This window comes from Styela clava, chromosome 7, assembly GCF_964204865.1.
Source record: "Styela clava chromosome 7, kaStyClav1.hap1.2, whole genome shotgun sequence".
NCBI classification, from domain to species: domain Eukaryota; kingdom Metazoa; phylum Chordata; class Ascidiacea; order Stolidobranchia; family Styelidae; genus Styela; species Styela clava.
Genome location: NC_135256.1, coordinates 11311840 through 11332058, shown reverse-complemented (window position 1 = coordinate 11332058; position 20219 = coordinate 11311840). Strand labels below are relative to the sequence as shown.

Sequence of the window (20219 nt, the reverse complement as noted above, 5' to 3'; positions counted from 1 at the left end):
CATTTACGCTTTATTCGTTGTACCCCTGCTTTACATAGGTTATTTCATCTATCGAAGCTTGCCAAACTGCCGAATGTCCGTTCGCCGTACATTAACAAATGGATTGCTGCAACCAATACAACGACTTCTCAGCATACCACGACAAACCGTAGTACAATTCAACGAACAACAAGAAATACACCAGTTATCCGATGTCGAAATTGACGATGAATCGATGGAAAATGCTAGCAACTTCTCAAGTGCGAGCACCCAAGCTCAAATGGAGTCGAAAGTTTGACTGTAACAACCTTTTAATTTATCCCCACCCCATTAAGTCAACTCGATTCCGGCGGTCGTTGCGAGTTGTATATGGTGTGTATCTCGCAATGTGTCGCCTCGTTATTAATCATCTTGTTTTTTTCCACTTTAATCGTTTTGTATTTTATTACTTTTCTCTTATTATTATCCACATCAAAACACCTTAGTATAAGAATTTAAATATAACAGAAAAAAAACATACAAATAAAATAATTGTGTAGTGTCAGTTTTCTATTCTGTAATTACTTGTTATTAATCAATGTCTTGTTTTTTAGATATCATGAGTTCTTTTACTTCATACAGAATTTGATTCAGGTTCAATTTTAGGGATTCAATGGTTCAATAATCTGTCAAATTACTCATTATTCAATTTACAGGATTTTTTCTTACTTATTATTTTGTTTCAAATAACCTCTAACGCCAATTTTACAATCTTAAACACCAAACCAATTTCGATGTAATTCTCAAGTACTAAATCCGCCATTTGTTTCTTCTCGGGCCCTTCCTTTAAGCATCAAAGTGTTTCACATTCTTTTAGGTACCTCTTTCAAGTATTGTCGCCATTTTGTTTACTATTTCGTTACAATTCCATTTTAAAATGTTAAGCATTTCTAAGCAACATAGAGAGAGACCCTTTGAATTTTTTTTTCTCGTATTTTGTTTTCTCTCGTAAATGGCGTATATTCTCTTGTATACCTTAACCATCACTCATCATATCGTACCAATATCTTTTATTAATTCGTGTTATTATGTTTTCTTTCACTTCATCTCTCGGCCGCCGGACTCCAAAATTTAAAAAATTATCAAGTTAATTTTTTTACTGTCGAGGGGGAATTGTGTAGCGAATGTGCATTGTGTAACTATGAATTATAATGTATTTAACCCTTTCATTTTAATAGTGTGTTCCATTTCCCACAATAGGTCATTTTATTGTAGCAACACTGATTACTGATTACATGTACTGCCTTTCTCGTATCGACCAATTTGATGACGTATCGTTCCGGCTTGCCGAGAGGGCTGCATAATATTGTGTTTGGATCCACTTCTGTTTTTACTGCGTTAGGTGTGATGTGTTTTGATCCACTTCTGTTTTACTGCGTTAAGTGTGATGTGTTTTGATTCACTCCTGATTTACTGTGTTAAGAGTTGAGTGTGTCTCAATTTTATCTGTTTTCGGAATTTGGATTGTGCATCTTCCTATAATATACAACAACGATTAGCATCAACACTGTGTGCTTATTATCGTCTGAAGGAGTCCAGATTGGAGTCACATTCCATAACGCGTGTCAAAACAATAACGCGGGAATAGAACTTAAATATATAGGGTGATAGTCAATATCTCATCATCAGCATCTCATCTCTTTCTCCCTTTACTACAGGTTCGGTACCGGTACTGGTAGCTCAGTACGTAAGTACGATACTGGTACTGGTGCCGGTACCGGTGTCTTACCACAAGGAAATTACCGTAACTTATTCTTTCACGGTCCTACCAGTGCAGTAATGCAAGCGTTGTAGCACTTGTAGCCTACTATATTTGTTTATTTTGATGAGAGTCTACTGGAAACAACATAAAATTTGAAAGGGAAGAATTGTTCTGTGATCAATTATCTGTCCTAAAGTGTAAACAACATAAAATTTGCAAGGGAACAACTGTTCTGTGATCAATTACCGTATATGGCCTACAGTGTACAGGTAAGATGCTGGCTGACTGCTAACCGGTACTGGTAGCTCAGTACGTAAGTACGATACTGGTACTGGTGCCGGTACCGGTGTCTTACCACAATGAAATTACCGTAACTTAATCTTTCACGGTCCTACCAGTGCAGTAATGCAAGCGTTGTAGCACTTGTAGCCTACTATATTTGTTTATTTTGATGAGAGTCTACTGGAAACAACATAAAATTTGAAAGGGAAGAATTGTTCTGTGATCAATTATCTGTCCTAAAGTGTAAACAACATAAAATTTGCGAGGGAACTCTGTTCTGTGATCAATTACCGTATATGGCCTACAGTGTACAGGTAAGATGCTGCCTGACTGCTAACTCAGTACCGCTTGACACGTTTTTAAAAAGTCGCTTTTCTCTTCGAATACTGGACCAATTGCTTTGAAATTTTTAGTGGTTAAAGATAAAAATTTTCTCCAGAAGGCTATTACTTTTTTTTTCGCTATGACGTCATCAAATTAATGTGACTCTACGTGTCCATATATTTGAGCATAGCTCTCTTGTTTTCTTTCGTCATTATCATTAAAAAATCGCTTTTCTCTTCGAATACTGGACCAATTGCTTTGAAATTTTCAGTGGTTAAAGATAAAATTTTTCTCCAGAAGGCTATTACTTTTTTTTTCGCTATGACGTCACCAAAATCATTGCCATTGGGTGGCGCTACGTGTCCATATATTTGAGCATAGCTCTCTTGTTTTCTGAACAGAGTTTACCGAAAATAAATAATTTTTTCAGCATTTCAAAGTAAAACCAGGCAGAGATGGAGGAAGAACAGTTGGCCCTTTGCCTTTATTCTTTAAACCTACTTGTTTGCCTATAGAAAAATCAAAAACATTTGATTTGCTGTTACATCAACTCATACTATTATAATTATTTACATTTTTGTTTATCTTTCACTTGTCTTTTTATATACTACTTTGACATCCCTCTGCAAGCAAAAAATTGTTGATCATTATGCTGAAATAATGCTTGTTAGGTCCTATTAACTATTTTTCCCCCTCCTAATCTAGACAAATCAAAGCAGATCATGTTTGTTACATCTTCAATGCGTACCTATGCCATGAAATGAAGCATTTCTGCTAATTCATCACATATGCGTATAAATTATTTAAATTCTTTCAGTAACCTTTGGAATCTCTTCAGATTTTGAAATCCCGCTCCACATAAATAAATAAAAATGATTTACTCTAGCATTCCCCTCCCCAATTTTTTTCTTCTATTTTGAGAATATAATTTAAAATTCTAGAATGTTCCTCCCCAATATTTTAGTCATCTGAAACTGTGGATCTTAAACATAATAGCTTGAAGGGGGGGAGTTGACTTTGATGACCATCCGGTCGTATCACTCCCTCCTGTCTATACCAAACTAATTTATTTCTTATTGTTATTTTTTTTTTTTATTATTATTACGATGACTGTTATTTTTGGTTGACGAAAAAATAAATCTCTCTCTCTCTCTAATGAACTTAACAGTCAACAACCCAGGCCGACGGTTAACGAAAATGCCACTACTTCGCCCTAGTTAGTCCGTATTAGTATTTGTCTACAGTTAGTCTACTTTAGGCCGACAATGACGCGATATAGAACGGTCAGTTGGGCGACAATTTCACGATTCTTAGATCGTCATCGTAATTAAATTAAGATTCCTTTTCCACGGAACACTTCGAAGACGCTCGCGGAACACAGGTTGGGAAACGCTGCTGTACAGTATTACGCAACGACTAACATACCATACCACATAACATGGTATTACGGTACAAATTCACGCTGTATCCAAAGGCACAACCTATCGTCGCTTTCTCGCGAGAAAAGAATAAATACAGAACAAAATTGTTGCTTAATCTTTAGCACTAGTGACTAAACCCTAACACGGAATAAAGTGCTGTACAGATAATGGTAGTACAATCATTGAGGTACGCAATCTGTGTTGCACAAAAATGCTAGCATGTGACATATCTCTGAAAAATAGGATTTCGTGGATGCGCAATATCTGAATGCTCGAGTATTTGTAGCAGGATTCACTGTATTCGAAAATCCCTGATATTTGAGCACTTTTTAACATTTCTCCCTGACGCAAATTTGACCACTAAAATCCCGGACATGCCAGGGAAAAATAGGGCAATTGGCAACCCTAGTACTGTATAGTGTAGCGCAGGGCTACTCAACTATTTCATCGAAGATCTGCATACAATACTTGAAAATTATTTGGGTCCGGTCTTTCCAAAAATTATATTTCGGCATCCTTATTCGCACACTTCCTCGACCGGCTAATGATTATTATCTCATCAAGATTGTTTATTATGGTGTTATAGTTCTTTACATATAATATATATTCAAAACTATAAAAGTCAATTTATAAAAAGAAACTTGAAAAGTGGGGCTAATGATCCAGAATAAATAATTAGGGGCGGTCCGAATCAAATACTCGAAAGGTCCGGATTCGGTCCAGTGAACGCGTGGTTTTGTTTGATTCGTTGTTTTCCGCTAACATTGTTACCGAATATTTGGCATATGCAAAATCAATACCAATTTTTACTTCCATTCATGATTGTTTTTAGTTGACGAATCAATAAATTTATCACTCGAGGATCCGGGAGACCTTGATTTAAGTCCCACTCAATTTCGAAAACTGGTCTAAACTCAACCTATTTATTATTGCTTAATTAATTGTAATTAATGCTATACATTCATTTGATAAGTCACAACAAGAATATTTTTATTGCCTACCATGACTAATATTGCTGAGCTGCGCCTTTTTCGATAACGACCATGAACACGTATATTTAATTTAGTAATATACGGTCTCTTTTTCTGCAATTTAGTGTCTCCGCAGCACTGCCTGCGGGTCTCATGCTGCAAGTCAAGCACGTGGGAGCGCCGTGGCTTTCGGAATTTTTTCGATCGGCTGTTTCGTAACTGCATGCGTGTTTGTCAGAACGCACTTGAAGGAATTTGGGACGACTGCGGATAATGGTATAATAATGTTTTTTACTTAGGCTATGATTGATATAGAAGTAGCAACGGTTATGCGACGTTAACAAAATTGATGAGGAATGCTACCGTAACCTACCTCAGAAAATAAATAAATAATTACGGTAAGCTCGATGTCGGCCATTGCGCGGTCGTTTCTCTGTCAGTCTGTTGTATTTATATGACAACTACAGTGCCCTAGTTTTCATTGTATATTGTTGATAATTAGGCGTATCTGTTGTTTTCTACTTCTGTCATTTGTGGTTTCTTGAATAATCGCATGAGTGTTTGAGAAAGCGTTTTTTTGATTGTTTTATGTATTAAGAAAAATTAAAAGACATGTAACATGTCAGAAAAAAATAAAAGGTTAAATATGGATTAAAAATCATGATTTGCCTCCGGCTGACAGGCATTGAGTGGTTGTAGACTGTAGTACAGTTGGCATGAATCTCAGAATCTAATATAGGCTATCACATAATTCCACAGCATTTGCTTATTTTGTCCGTTGACGTAGATTACTTGAATTTTCGTTTTTATTTTTCCAATTATTTGATGTTGGTCCCATCAACGTAAGTTACGCCCTGGGGTAATTTTTGGGCATCTTCAGTAAAGTCCCATCAACGTAAGTTACGCTCTGGAGTAATTTTTGGGCATCTTCAGTAAATCTGCCTTCATCGGCCATTGATAACGAATTGTTGTTTGTTTTAAATTTTGGCAATTCATCCAAACAATTTCAGGATTGAATGGATGTTTTCCACAATTTTGAGCCAGATATCAATTTTTTTCCACATATTTATCTGCATTTATATACAGGAATTTCAGAAGCGGAGAAAAGTGCTTTTTGTCAATCCTTTTATTTGAGTTTCTATTCTTCACTGCGAAATGATTTTCAGCAATTAGTTTTCAAAAGTGAAAACGAAAAGTACAATGATTGTAAAATGTCGTAAAATTTTGACTTTTAATAACAATATATACATATGAATTTCATATTTCTGTCCTTATTATCTGTTCTTAAAAACGAATGATCATTTATAATAAACACGTTTTTCATCTAATTCAATATCCTATGCTTTTGTTTAACTGTTGTATTAGAGACATTGCCTAGGACTTGCAATCTAGGAATTTATTAATAATAATAAATTTATCTGATTGTATTAGATGTATTAATCTGTTGTGTATTATGGCCAGATGCGCCAATATTTATTGAGTTTATGATGTCTTTCCCTTCAACAGATGATGTACTGATGTTTTTCCGTTCAACCCCACTTAAGAGTTTAAATATGTTATAATTTTTAAGTTGGATGACTCATTCCAATCAATTAAACTTGTCCTTCCGAGAATAAAGGCCTTGAGAATTTTATTTACCTGATCTTATGATTCTGAATTTTAGAAAACTTAACTAACAGTCCAATAACTAAAAGGTACAAAAGCACCTATATTACTTAACATCAGAATTTGTAAATCACAATGGTCCAGATGAAATCCAAAGTGAGTATTCTTCATTGTCTAAGTATTGTATTCTATTTTTCTTAGGATTTTGGAATTATAATTCTATCAATTTTATATAAATCTTGTTCAGTTTGTTTAAAAGTATTTGTTGGGTAAAACTGATGATTCAGATTCATGGCTTGCTATTCCTAAAGATCTAATCACAAACAAGTTTTGAAAGCTCATTAAAAATACTTGTCGTATTTATTTGTCTTAGTATAACATTGTTATTATTTGTCATATATATGTATCATATAGAATCCTCAATTTTTGTTTAACTTTAATTTTTATTATCAAAATCATTTAATAGGGAAAAGACAAGAAAACAAAAAATGCAAAAGCAAAGAAACAGGTAAAACCTGATCCACCACCGAAAGAAGAAAGTAGTGAAGAGGAGGAAAGTGAGGAGGAAGAGGAAGAAGTCAAGGTATAGATTTTCAGAAATATGACAGATTCAGTTTTGTCCAGTATTACTCGTATTTTGATTACTTGCCTCAGGGCTGGAGTCGAGAATGGAAGCATGGAGCTGTGGCATTTTGGTGGAGTTTGAGCCAAGCTCATCATATCAGATGGTGCCGTAGCTACCAGAAATTTTAGTGACTCCACTTCCTCACCATCTGAGTAGTTTTCCAATACTTCATACATATAAACTAAATTTTATGTTCAATTTTATATATTTAAAAGTTTAATTTTGAAATCCTTATGTAATATTTTTAAGTCCCACTGCATTTGGGCTGATGTTTAATGGTAGTGGTAACACCTAAAAGCGTCAATGGGCATTGGGCCGAAGCTGAAGCCCCTGTGATTTCGAACCACCTCCAAAGCCTCTGTGATTTCGAATCACCTCCCAATCCCTGACTTGCCTATTGAGCATTTTTAATAGCGACTCCTTGTTTTTTACTGAGATTATTAAGCCCACTGGCTATACCTTGCTTATAAGCCTTGTTTTGCGTACCACTGCTTTGCTACTAAAAGTATTCAACATCTGGATGTAATATTATACTTGGGAAAATTCCTGTTTTTTCAACACATGATATTCTGGTTCTCCCGTAGTAAGTGTATCAGGTTAGGGTTAGGCCATAATTTAATTCCGATTTTTCTTATTTTTGTTATATTACGTGTTCGGGGACTGTCCGTGTTAGCCAAGTGAATATAACCCCTGCCCATAGGTTTCAGTCCCTTTACACAACTTGATTTAAAGTAGGCGAACAAAATTATTTACCTCCACATTGGTACACACACTTCTGGAGTGCCAATATTCCAAATGCTTATTGACTGCTGGTGAGTCTTATTCAGGATGCAGGTGTGAAACAGATATGAAAAACCTATCTTCCATTTTTTATTTTCATTAGTGTTATTGTCCAAGCCTTACTAAATCTGTGATGTAAGGGTGTTTCATTTCAGCTGGCATAACAATTCAACCATATCAAATTTCAGGTGCAAAAAACACAAAAGAAGAAAACAACAAAAGCGGCAAAGAAACAAGAGGAAGAAGACAGTGATGACGACGACGATGATGATGATGACGATAGTGATGAGGAGGAGGAAGTCAAGGTAATAAATTCGCCAGCAAAAATAAGATTGTTATGTTGTATGACAGGACGAAAATGTGTGATAAATAATACAGTATACATATAAATACTATAGCTATGGTAATGTAGATAATGTTTTGACACATATAATGCCCTTGCCTACACAACAATATTGGTGCTTCTGTAGTATGCGAACCAAGATGGCGGACACCGGAATGTAGTATGTGTACCAGGTTCGGGTTAGGCCATAATTTTATTTCAATTTTCCTTATTTTAGTTTTATTACGAGTTCAGGGACAGCCAAGTGACTCCCGTAGCATTTGTACCTGAAATTATGGCATAACCCTAATCTGGTATACATACTACGTTCCCGTGTCCGCCATCTTTGTACGCATACTGTAGGAGTACCAAAATATTTTGCAAATATTGGAATCTAGTTTGGCAGGTTCAAATACTTATGCTCTGTAAAGTGATATCTTGTGAATGTTCATTGTTGTAGAAAACCAAATTATCAAATGAGAATAAAAACAGTCAAAGTAACTGCTCAAGTACCTTTTAAATACTTATTTAGGTGCCATGATAACCAAAATTTTTTTCAATGCAGAAAGGAACAAACGGCAAAGTAAAAAATGCAGCAAAAGCTGATGACGAAGAGGAAGACAGTGATGATGATGACGACGATGATGATGATGACAGTGAGGAAGAGGTAATGAATGAAAAACTTACATAAAACATATATTTTTCGGATTTCCTCGTGAATTCATGTAACTAGGGCTTGGTCTAGTGCCATTGCAATCTATCGTTATATTAATTGAATCCAAACTGGTTCCATATACTTCAACCTCATTATTCTTTATATGTTGAAACATATATATGCCTATATATATATATATATATTTAAAACTTGAGTTGTCAACTTGAAATCAATTTTTGACCACAAAATTTCCATCATAAGATGGTTTCCGAAAAATTTCAAGGCTAGAAATTCGAAGTTTTTTTTTCGAGTTCGTCATGACGCTTTGATTTTCATCAACAGACGAAGAAAGATAAGAAAGCTGCTGGAGATGCAAAGAAAGAGGAAGAAGAAGACAGCGATGACGATGATGATGATGACGACGACGATGATGAGGAAGACTCTAAGGTTGGAAACTCAATTCTCTTACTCAAATTTGTATCTTAGTATGGATTTAAAATGCTGCGAGGAGATTTAGGTTACCATACCATCACAATGTTTTACAGATGTAAAATTTTTGTGTACTCAGAACATTGGGGATATTCCACAATAAACTCTAAACTTGAATTCGAAAAAAATATTTGACATTGACTCCAGGTTGATGGGAATGGCTCTAGCTCTGAATTATTGAAGAAATCTAGTTTTAATAATAAATACTTTGACTCATGCAAGCCTACTTTAATGTTAACGCTTAATCAATTCAATTTCAAAGTTTCCATTCAAATTTGACTTCAATTAATTACCACGAAAAGTATGAAATTCTGACTCCTGAAAATTCCAAATTTCGACTACTCCAGCGAGACCAGCACCAGCAGCTGCGAATAATAGTGGTATAGGGTTTGAAAGTTATTTCACAGTCAGTGTAACATTACATTTGAGTCATTACCATAAGGCAACCATTTTATGCTATCATGATTTTAGACCAAGAAAGCTCAGAAAATGGAAGTAGATGATGACGACGATGATGATGATGATGACGAGGATGAGAGTGATTCTGGGGAGGAAGAAGAGCAGGTACTGAATCATTTTACTAAACATTGAATGTCTTTTTTTATTATTTGCACAGTCATATATTTTATTTATTTCCCATCTTTGCGTTATTGTAAATTACCATGTCAGAGCAAACACGCAGCATAATTTTATTATTAATTTGGCTGTAGGAAGATGAAAAAAATAATAACAGAAAACGAAAACAAGCTACTGAAGAACATACGAAGGCGAAGAAGATGAAAGATGATGCGCCACAAGGTTTGAGAAATTTTATCGATATCTAGTTTTCGGCAAACGATCATGGGTGAAATGACCACTATTGAAAAAAAGTTGTGGCAACAAGTTATGAGGCTTAATGCCAGATTAAATCTGAAAAATTGGGTGGGTGATGTCGATACAAAAATATTTGAAGTAAAGCTAATGTTGCTTAATATAGTCCGATACTGTTTATAAAATGCGTGTAATAACGATTCACTAAATTTCCTTAGTATTGTTTCCAATGATATACAATGCAATAAACTGTAACTTCATTAGAAAAACTATTTAACAGAATTTTTTTCATATTGCAATTTCAGGCGAATTGGTGACGATTATGTTCTCTGGACTTCCAGAAGGAACTGATGACAACACTTTTAATAAATTTTTAAAAAGTAAAGGAATACAGTGTCGGGCCTGCAGAGCTAACTATGGGCGATGGTGAGCATTTATGCGTTTTGTATTATGACGCAAATTATTGTGATATTTCTTGGTTGATTCACTTATTTTCAAGTCATTATTATTTTATTTCACAGCAAAGCTTTTGTAGACATAAATGTGGACGATAAAGGAAAAGCGCTCGTGTTGAATCAAGTTGAATGGAAAGGTAGTGAATTAGCGGTCGAAGAAGCAAAACCAAGAAATGATCAAGCTCGTAAGTCGGTTGTTAATTGTGGAACAGATATACCTTTTGTATTTTGCTACTGCTCATTATGAAATTCTATGTTTTTTTTCAAGTTTTAAAACATTTGGGTAATTTATACTGAACTACAATTAAAAATCTGAAATATTTGTTTGATAGGAGATGGAGGAAACACTTCAGATAGAGATTCAAGAACAATGTTTGTCCGTAACTTGCCGTATTCTGCATCAGAAGATGACTTGTATGGCGTTTTCAACAATGTCGAAGAAGTACGATTATTAAAAGATCGTGCGACTGGCCATTTCAAAGGGTACATATTGACGATAATGCTTTTTGAGACATAGTTTTCGTGAACTACTTTCAAACAACCAAATTGTTTGTATTCCGCAGAATTGCGTTCGTTCAATTCAATGATCCAGAATCTTTGGAAAATGCTATGAAAAATAAAGATGAATATGAACTGGAAGGAAGACAACTCCATGTTGATTACACAGATAGCAGAAGCTCAAAACCGGCGAGAGGAGGAGGTGGAGGTAGAGGAGGTCGTGGCGGCGGAGGTTATGGTGGCGGAGGAAGAGGCGGGGGATATGGAGATCGTAAGTTTTTTTTATCTGACTCTATTCAAATAAACAATTGTATGAGGTATTACATATAATAACTTCTTGTTTCAGAACAAACGTCGTCAACTCTCTTTGTTAAAGGCGTAACTGAAGATATGTCTCAAGCGGATCTTTCAAAACATTTTGAAGGGGCTTCCGAAGTCAGAATGATAACTGACAGAGAAACCGGAAAAAATAAACAGTTAGTATTTTTCAACTTCTTTTGAGCTTTCACTTATAGGCACACTCGCTCAAATTCTTGACTAATTCGCTACTTTTTTGTCCAGTTTTGCCTATATCGAATTCGAATCAGAAAGTGATGCGACAAAATGCTACACATCAGCTAAAGGTGGAATAGAAGCAGAAGACGGTTCAACTACTTTTTATGTTGACTATGCTACTAAGAGACGAGAAAGCGGCGGCGGCGGTGGTAAGATATTTTGCTCCTTCAACTAATTAAGGAGTCTGATATGGCAACAATGATTCATTTTACCTTTTACTGTGAGTCATCCCTCATGCTGAATGATATCTCTTTAAGAATAAACTGAAAATAAGAACCATTTGTTGCTGAATTCACAACTCGTGATTGGTATATTGTTAATTTTCAATTATAATTCTATTTCTGAACACCAGTAAATTCCGTTTTGTGATTGCGATTGCATTCACCTTTCAATTTTACTTTCCAGGTCGAGGAGGCGGTTTCAGAGGTGGACGAGGTGGAGGCGGCTTCAGAGGTGGACGAGGTGGTGGGGGTTTCAGAGGACGAGGTGGCGGGGGTTACGGAGGACGAGGTGGTGGGGGTTTCGGAGGAAGAGGTGGTGGACGTGGAAGAGGGGGTGGTCGTGGCAGTTATGGAGGAGGTGGAGGTGGAAAGAAGACTACTTTTAATGACTCTGACTAGGCATTATGTTTCATCAAGTCTCTGGTCGAAAATATACATTGAGTCATTCTTAGCTGAACATGCGAGATTCTCCAGTCTTCAGATACGTGTGCACTGCCTGGTATTAATGATACACTGTAGCAGAGTCTGGTTTATCTGTAACAAACCCCACTAATTTTTCTCCCTTGTAAATTGCTTTTTGTTTGTTTTATTACTAGTGAGAAGTCGTGACACCAACTCTGATGTGTGCCAACGTAAATGCTATAATATGTGTTTTGGGGTGTTCCTGAGTATCTTAGTTGTGATCGTTTGAGCGGTTTTCTTTTAAACTGATTTTCTTGGTTATCTACCTTACATTTAAATTGTATTGCGACTGCGCTGACTGTTTTGTGCATTCCTTCTGGCTTTTGTAAAATAAATTTGAATCACTTGGTATCAAGTCTATCTTATTCAGTGTCTTTTGTGGTTAGCGTTGATCGGGTGATAATCAATCCCAGCACCTGTGCATATACTTGAAATGTTCCCCTTGGTAAGTTACACTCGGGGCTGAGTGTCCACAATGATTGTCGGCCTTAAAAGTTGAGAAGCCTCTGCTTCGAGAATAGTGCAGTTTTATTATATGAATCTGATGTAGTTGCGATTTATTCTGCAAGTGGTCCGTATACTCATAGCGGTCCTGACATTGGTAAGATATATGTTTTAGTTGGAATATAAAATTTTGGTTACACTGTTGTGGAAGATCGTTCTAAAATGCTATACAGCTGTATTTGACCTGGGAAGGCAGCAGATGAGATATATAGCTTGAAAAAGATAATCATTATGTGAGGCGTTTTACAGTGAAGTTGTGTGTGATAGTGTGAAGGAATCGCGGCCATGACCACTGCTTTCCGCTGGTGGTAGGCGACGATGGATTATTTCATCAATAAATGAATAAATAATACCTCTCTGGGTATCACACCTAGTACAACTTCATAAGGTTCGGTTATGTACCCAACCGAGGATAATATTTGTTGTAAAAGGGTTCTTCCTACGCAGCTGTTTTTTAACCAATCATATTGACAAAAAAATTGACTCGGAACTTGAATGATTGCCACAGCAAAGGGCGAATATCTAATCAGCATAAACTCATACTTGCGTTCTTTATTTACGGTTAGTGGGTTAGTTACTCTTCGATCAAATATAGGCAATTGGTAAGTCATTTTCATGTTATTAATATTACGCTCAACGCAAACAGTTTACCGTCACATTCCCTGTCAAATGATCGAGCATTACTCAATTTAACTATCGATGTTAGAGACAAGGCCGTATTGAATTCGTTTACCTCAGTCAGTCAGGGGCATCAATAAATTTAAAAATGATACAAGCACGAGAAAAATCAGAGTTAAAGTTGGCAGACATGAGGCGGCGACTGTCAGACTGTGCGATGTGTGGGGTTCCTGCCGATTTAATATAAAACTTGGATGGAAGTATATGAAATGACATTTGCGAGACATCTAAAGGTCCGTTCCGGTAGGTTTATGTATGCTTTCCACCCTGTTCCGGTAATTTAGGGTCCGTTCCGGTAATTAAAGGAACCGCGATGTGTGTGGTAGAACAGTCAGATGGGAGATGGCCGAATTTTGAAGGTGAATTTTTCAGATTTCATTTTCATTAAAAACGGGGTACTGATCCAAACAATACGGTACTGAAGTATCCAGTGATTTGCATGTCTCGTTGTAATAAAGTACAGCAATATTAGGCCCATTGATATAAATTTGTTATCCAGCTGAGTGGGAGTGGTGACTCCTCTGCGGCCCATAGGCCGGGGGCACGGCCCATCGAATTGGGCCTCGGCCCATCAGGCTATGGGCCGCGGCCCATCAAGTTGTGTAAAGAAACTATTCACTTGGCTAACATAGACAGTCCCCGAACTCGTAATACAGTAATAGAACTATAATGTAAAAAATCTGAATTTTTTTGTCCTAACCCTAACCTGGTACACATACTACAGGAGTATATTTTTTTGGTTTGAATATTGACAATTTGGTAAAAATTGAAAATTTTGTTAAGATAATTGAATTTTTCCTGATGGGGCCGTGGCCATGTGGCCCAATTAGATGGGTCGTGGCCCCGGCCCATGGGCCGTGGAGGAGTCACCACTCCTGTAGATCCAGCTTCACTTCACAAGAGACATTTGTTTGTCTGTTTGTGGTTCTGGACATAGGCCTACCTGCATACCATACGGACGTAGTAACATTCAAAAATATTGCATGCTGGTCGGTTAACGCTACCCATCCTTATAATATCATCATTGGAATGGATACAGTTATTTTAAAATGAACTGATCGAAAATGACAAAAGAACGCGGTACCCCAGTCCGTGATTTGTCCATAGACTGTTATGAAACATTCAATCTATTTAACGAGCTTGTTTTTTAGTAATGATTTTTTGTCACCGTGTTGTTTTTGCAATGTAATTGAACTACAGAATCACCATTTTACGTCAATGAGTGTTTTTTATTCCATATTCTTGTAGGAAAAGCACTGTTGTTATACACGTACACATTTCACATTTTAACATTGATTTAAAAGGTATTGCCCGATTTCACATTGCCCGATTTTACATTGGGCTTTTGTTTTATTGTGTTCTTTTGACTGTTCTTGGTGAACGGGCCCATGGGCTACTTGTTCCTTTTTAACTTTCTTATTAGGTTATGCTCGTCCTCCAGGTCCTCTGCATTTTGTTTATCCGTTTGTTGTTGTTTTGTTTCTTTCAGAGTGACCGAAATAAAATTGATTAAGGTTCATGCATCTGAAATAAATAACTGGCCAATTTATTTCATACCCGATATGGACTGGTAACCAAACGAGAGTTCGTGGTTCACTATATGATGAAACTGTCTTATCAAATTTCCGTTTCCATAGGATGAATATGTAAATCCTATCCTAATACAGTAATACTGTAATAGGAGGCGCTTATGATGGGTTATAATAGTTTAGCTTTCTCGACATACTGACATAACTCAATTTATACACTTATCAGATACTGAAAATCTTTATATAGGCTAGGTAATTCAGTAATTATAATCATGAACAGTGATCAAAGAAAACTTGTGAAATATATTCAGAGTGGTTCATTGCTAAAAATCAAATCCCTGTTGGAGAAATTGAATGGAAAAAGAGAACATAAATTCAATCTAGGTTTCAAAATTGGCGATTTGAACCGTACGCCACTTCATATTGCTTGTCTTCTGGGTGATGACGCTGTTGTCAGATGTCTTCTTAAATATGGCGCTTCAAGTGATAGAAAAGACAAAAATAATGATACTCCTGTGCATATTGCGGCTCAGTTCATTTGTGACGATGGGAATTATCAGGATTACAAACTACTTATTGAGCCTCTGATTCAAAAGCAACCTGAGCTTTTGTCACAAAAGAATAAAAAAGGCAAAACACCATCTGAAATTCTTCTACAAGCAAGAGAAAAATATAAAATGTTCTGCAAATTTGATCAAGAAGAGGAAGATCTCGTACAAGAAAAAGCTGAACAGGAGGAATCATGGAATTCTAAACTTCTCCAAGAAACAGAGTCTGAATATAATGAACAAACGAAAGGTTTATCATTTTCTTCAAACATATCTTCATTCTCAGATGACGACTATCAAAATTACGATCAATGGGCTGGAAGAATATTCAGGGATTATCAAAGAAAAAATATTGGAATGGAGAACAAGAAAAGGCGAAAAGAATTTCAGAGCAGAAAACGTAGAGAAGAATTTGATGATGTTTCTGCACATCTACGTAAAAACAATAGTGAATACGTATCTCAGGTCAAACGAATGAAAACGGAAGTTTTGGCACAAAAACGAGAACGTTATGAAAAGAAGATGACTTCTATGAAATCTCCGAGTGATGATAAACTCAGATTTCGAGATATACCTTGGCCTTGTCAAGGCAATGCCACGGAAATGGTCGAAGTTTTATTGAGTGGACAATCTGTTGATAGTTCCAGTAATGATAGAAAACGTGCGATAATAAGACAATTGGTATTATGGCATCCTGATAAATTTGAACAAAAATGCGGAGAGAGATTGAGTGAAAAAGATCGCGATAGAATACTTGACACTGTTAAGGCAATTGCGCAAGAGTTGAATAAAAATTTAGAATCTTTAAAAGCACAAGAAAGTTAATGAAAGTGAATTTGTTAGTTTTGTTTTTGAAAACATAAAAACAGCAATGCCGTGTGCATTTTCGATATATCTGGAAATAATTCCTAAACATCGATCACATACCAGTATTTATTACTGTATAGCTATACTGAACAGAATATTTGTTATTGCATATATTGGGTGAAATATTCAACAATAACACTTTGTTTCTTGGTATATTTTTCACGATGATTGACTCCATTTTTACAATTATGGTTTTGGTCAAGATTTACTATAATTGAATATCAAAGCAAACAAATATTAATTGTGCTTTCTGGACCAGATATTAGATTAGAAATAACTAATTTGCAATTGCATCATGGGCTCAGTAAGAATGGTAATTTTAAATGCTGATGCATATTATTCCTGTCTCACTCATGCTTTTTCTAATGAGCAAGAAGAAATTATGGGTTTGTGTATCGGAGAAACCAAAGATACGGTGAATGGTGTTTGTTTTTATATCTTTAATCCAAGTAATAAAACACTGCAAGCAAAAATGAATTGCATGATAACCTTCGATAAAGTACACATGTTTATGTTGTCAAAAAAACCATTGACGTGAATTTCAAGACAGCTGTGAACCAAATTGTTATGTTAACAACTTCATCATATGTTACATCAAAGCAATCTTCTTGTTCATGATCATCTTCCAACAGGTGGAACTCAACTATGGCCTGTGCTCGGGGTAGTGAGCCATTGTCCTACCCAGCGGAACCTATTTACAGGGCCTGTAAGAGGCTTACCGGCTACCGTACTATCCATTCTTTTTGAACGCCTTTTAATTTTTACTGGCACCATTGTGTTTCCGACGTTGTTTTATGTGACAGATTTTTACGAGATCTATATGTATGGAAATCACACGGATCTAGAAAATCATGAATAAAATGATCTCTTGTTTGGCATCAAGTAACCAGCTTACAATTGAGCACTGCAAGCTCAACTTCGAATTGCCATGAACTAATGATTTTTTCGGTTGCCTTCTCAGTGGCACCATAATTTGCATTTTGGCACATTGCGATAAACAGTTGCACGCCCACTGATCTGGTGTCCTAACTTTATTTTTCTCTTGATTGTAGTATAGTTGTGATTTTTTTACAAAATATCTTACTTTTACAGATACTTGGATGTGAAGTGCATATAACATCAACTTTATCATTACGAAGATTGGATAAAAGAAAAGACAGAGTTGAAATATCAGTTGAACAACTTTCCAATGCATCTTCGAAAGCAGAAATATCCTTTTGCATTTTTATATGTAAATTCAATGTTAGATGTTTTTGAAATGTCAGACCACTATTGCAATATTGTTATAGTTTTGTGTTAATAATGCCTTTTCAGCATACTATTATATCCTTAACTGTTACGAATTTATACGAACTAGCCAGAAAAACTGGACGACCTTTACGAATTATTGGTTGGTATCATTCACATCCACACATTACTGTTTGGCCTTCACATGTTGGTGAGTATATTAGCTTTACGTATGTCATTTCTTTTTTAAAGTTTTTGTGAATAGCTTCTCTTATATTTGATCTGTTGTTTAGATATTGCGACACAAGCAGATTATCAAACAATGGATGGTACTTTTGTTGGATTGATATTTTCATGTTTTAATGAAGGAAAATCGAATGAAGTGAGTTACAGAAAGACATTATACTTATGTAGGAGGTATAATTATAATGCCTTTTCCATCAACTTCTGCCTTATCAAAATTTATCTTAGCATATTAAAAAGGACAAGTAAGTTCAAGAAACTGTATTTACAATGCTTTAAAACTATTTTAGCATTCTATACATCTGACATGTTTTCAATCTGTAACAACATCAGGCTGGGATTCTGCACCGTAAGTTATTTTTATGTGAAAATTTTACTTCTCTTTTTTTCCGAATTTATAGACGAATTAAGCATTTATCATTGAGTGATTATAACATCAACTTGATGAAGTAATTTTTTTTTGTTTCTATATGGAAAAACTGCTTTTGTGGAAAGCATAATGTAAAATTATTGTCCTTCCAGGCATGAAAGAGTTGAGATCCCAATATCAATTGCACCATGTAGAACTATCAGTGATGCTTGTATGGATGCATTGAAAGAATTACCGAAAATATTGATGCATGAAGAAACAGATACATATGAGGCTGCAAAGTGAGGAAAAATTTGTTTCAACTCTAATCAAAAAATGGTTTGAGAAAGCTGTTGGCAGAATTGTTTATTATTGCATCATAGTAATATATTTCATGAATATACTACATACAGTGTCCAGTGAACTTTAGAATACTCAACTCTGTTTTGAATAATCATATTTTAAGTTTGACTATCCATTTCGATATTGGACCCTTGACACTTCAGTGATTCCTTCAGAAAATTGTTTCGTTCCTCAACACAAGCAGTGAATTTATGTTGTTCGCTACTCTATTTGTAACAAGGAACATAATCTTACTGATTTAGTATGTTGTACCAAATTTATTACACATTGACTATAAGATGTTGTGTGTGTGGCCTGTAAGCATGGGATCGCTGATTAGTTACACCAAAGTAGCTTGGCCCGACGCATTGAAAGCCAAATTATTCTGTTAGTGATAAATTTAGTTTTCTATAAACAAGCTGTATTCAGTAGAACCAACTTCTCAAGTCCATGCATCTAAAACAGATAAATAGTTAAATATTTGTATATCTGATTTATACTGATAACTAGTTAGAAGTCGTGGTTCCCCATATGATTATGCAATTTTATTGACTTTCCTTTCTCCGAGATATGAGAATCCTATCCTAGTAGTTAATTCTTGACTGATACTTTAATTACAGATATCGCGTTTTATTTTTTAGTAAATAATTTTTTTTTATGTAGCTCTTCAGATGGAGATTTTATGACAAGATTATATAATGGAAGTGTTCATGTCCAAGCACTCTGTAAATTGAACAGCAATCTGTTGTTGCCAATGTTGAAAGTCACAGAGAGATCTACAGCACGAGCTCAACTCAAGTTGGAAGAAACTGAAAAGGATATTGAAGAACTAAAAAAGCAAATTACAGAATTGAAGCTTGAACTTGGGGAAACTTGAATGGCAAGCCTGATTAGTATATCGACCTTGATGATCACTATATAAAAAGACTTTTTGTGAGACTAGTACCACTGTGAAATAGATGTTAGTTAAATTGACTAATGTCTTATGCAACGAATTGAAAAAGCCATTGATTTTTGGATACCAGTGGAAAATGGTCATGTGGTGAAATGAGAAAAAGCAGAGGCATATGTCAAAGCAACGTATCTGAATCTTCTTAAAGACATTTGGAAGAAACGTAAAAACTATTGCTGTCACTTTTCTGAGCATTGGTTTCCAAACCTCAGCCCAATGATTTAATATGACCCGCCAAACTTGATGACATACTTTAACATGTTATGTTTTTTTCTTGTGTTTTAGATACCGCCAATTGTTACATCATCACAGTTTAATCATGTGTATTTCCGTAACAATTCAGTTCAATATTGCCAATTGTGGTATTGCAATCTAAGCCCAATCAGCTGAATGTAATGGGAAAGAGATAACTTGCACGAGCAGAAAAGTGTAACAGCATGTAGTCTTTAATTTTTCCCAGTGGAAACTTCACATTGCCATATAATGAATAAAATTTATTTCGTTAACAATCTTTGTACTGATCTTAACAATGTTTTTAGATGAGCGTTTCAGCACCACATGTCTCTCAAAAATATTCAATAATAGTTTTGAGAATGGTAGAGGAGGCTGTTGTCATCATACCCTTCATCTATGCACATCTTGCTAGTTTGGAGCCTTCTTTGGACAGAAGAGTTTGAGATGTTTCACTATGACTCTATTTTATGGATCGACTCTTAAGAAATGCGAATGAAGCATTATGACGAGTTAAGTCCCAATCAACTTCAATTTGAGGGAGTGGTATGAGA

At 35.5% G+C, this 20219-nt stretch overlaps 4 protein-coding genes across 4 annotated transcripts; all 4 read left to right on the top strand.

The window, feature by feature from the left end:
- Positions 1-1703: 1703 nt before the first annotated feature.
- LOC144425124 (uncharacterized) lies at positions 1704-6385 on the top strand. Its single transcript, XM_078114477.1, has 3 exons — positions 1704-1989; positions 4844-4994; positions 5805-6385. The coding sequence occupies exons 1-3, from the start codon at positions 1972-1974 to the stop codon at positions 5936-5938; spliced, it is 303 nt and encodes a 100-aa protein (XP_077970603.1). The 5' UTR covers positions 1704-1971; the 3' UTR covers positions 5939-6385.
- On the top strand, positions 6314-12544 carry LOC120328440 (nucleolin-like). The gene is made up of 14 exons (XM_039394926.2): positions 6314-6479; positions 6790-6906; positions 7917-8033; positions 8616-8717; positions 9048-9152; positions 9666-9758; positions 9905-9992; positions 10310-10430; positions 10526-10644; positions 10792-10942; positions 11023-11228; positions 11304-11433; positions 11519-11661; positions 11918-12544. Exons 1-14 carry the CDS (start codon positions 6459-6461, stop codon positions 12130-12132), a joined length of 1728 nt encoding a protein of 575 aa, XP_039250860.2. The 5' UTR covers positions 6314-6458; the 3' UTR covers positions 12133-12544.
- Positions 12545-14775: 2231 nt separating this feature from the next.
- LOC120327650 (NF-kappa-B inhibitor-like protein 1) lies at positions 14776-16467 on the top strand. Its single transcript, XM_039393981.2, has one exon. The coding sequence runs from the start codon at positions 15179-15181 to the stop codon at positions 16277-16279; it is 1101 nt and encodes a 366-aa protein (XP_039249915.2). The 5' UTR covers positions 14776-15178; the 3' UTR covers positions 16280-16467.
- An 80-nt stretch (positions 16468-16547) lies between these two features.
- LOC120327651 (lys-63-specific deubiquitinase BRCC36-like) lies at positions 16548-20036 on the top strand. The gene is made up of 7 exons (XM_039393982.2): positions 16548-16736; positions 17414-17530; positions 17672-17759; positions 17842-17930; positions 18082-18140; positions 18314-18442; positions 19146-20036. The coding sequence occupies exons 1-7, from the start codon at positions 16617-16619 to the stop codon at positions 19357-19359; spliced, it is 816 nt and encodes a 271-aa protein (XP_039249916.2). The 5' UTR covers positions 16548-16616; the 3' UTR covers positions 19360-20036.
- Positions 20037-20219: the final 183 nt, after the last annotated feature.

Bases quoted from the DNA above. Each gene is read 5' to 3' on its own strand.
- LOC144425124 (XM_078114477.1), top strand. The intron at 4,995-5,804 runs GTATAATAATGT...ATTTATATACAG, and splicing joins TGGGACGACTGCGGATAATG to GAATTTCAGAAGCGGAGAAA.
- LOC120328440 (XM_039394926.2), top strand. From the start codon at position 6,459: ATGGTCCAGATGAAATCCAAA. The intron at 9,993-10,309 runs GTTTGAGAAATT...TTGCAATTTCAG, and splicing joins GAAAGATGATGCGCCACAAG to GCGAATTGGTGACGATTATG. The intron at 11,434-11,518 runs GTTAGTATTTTT...TTTTTTGTCCAG, and splicing joins GAAACCGGAAAAAATAAACA to TTTTGCCTATATCGAATTCG.
- LOC120327650 (XM_039393981.2), top strand. From the start codon at position 15,179: ATGAACAGTGATCAAAGAAAACTTGTGAAATATATTCAGAGTGGTTCA.
- LOC120327651 (XM_039393982.2), top strand. From the start codon at position 16,617: ATGGGCTCAGTAAGAATGGTAATTTTAAATGCTGATGCATATTATTCC. The intron at 17,760-17,841 runs GTGAGTATATTA...TCTGTTGTTTAG, and splicing joins TGTTTGGCCTTCACATGTTG to ATATTGCGACACAAGCAGAT. The intron at 17,931-18,081 runs GTGAGTTACAGA...AAACTATTTTAG, and splicing joins ATGAAGGAAAATCGAATGAA to CATTCTATACATCTGACATG.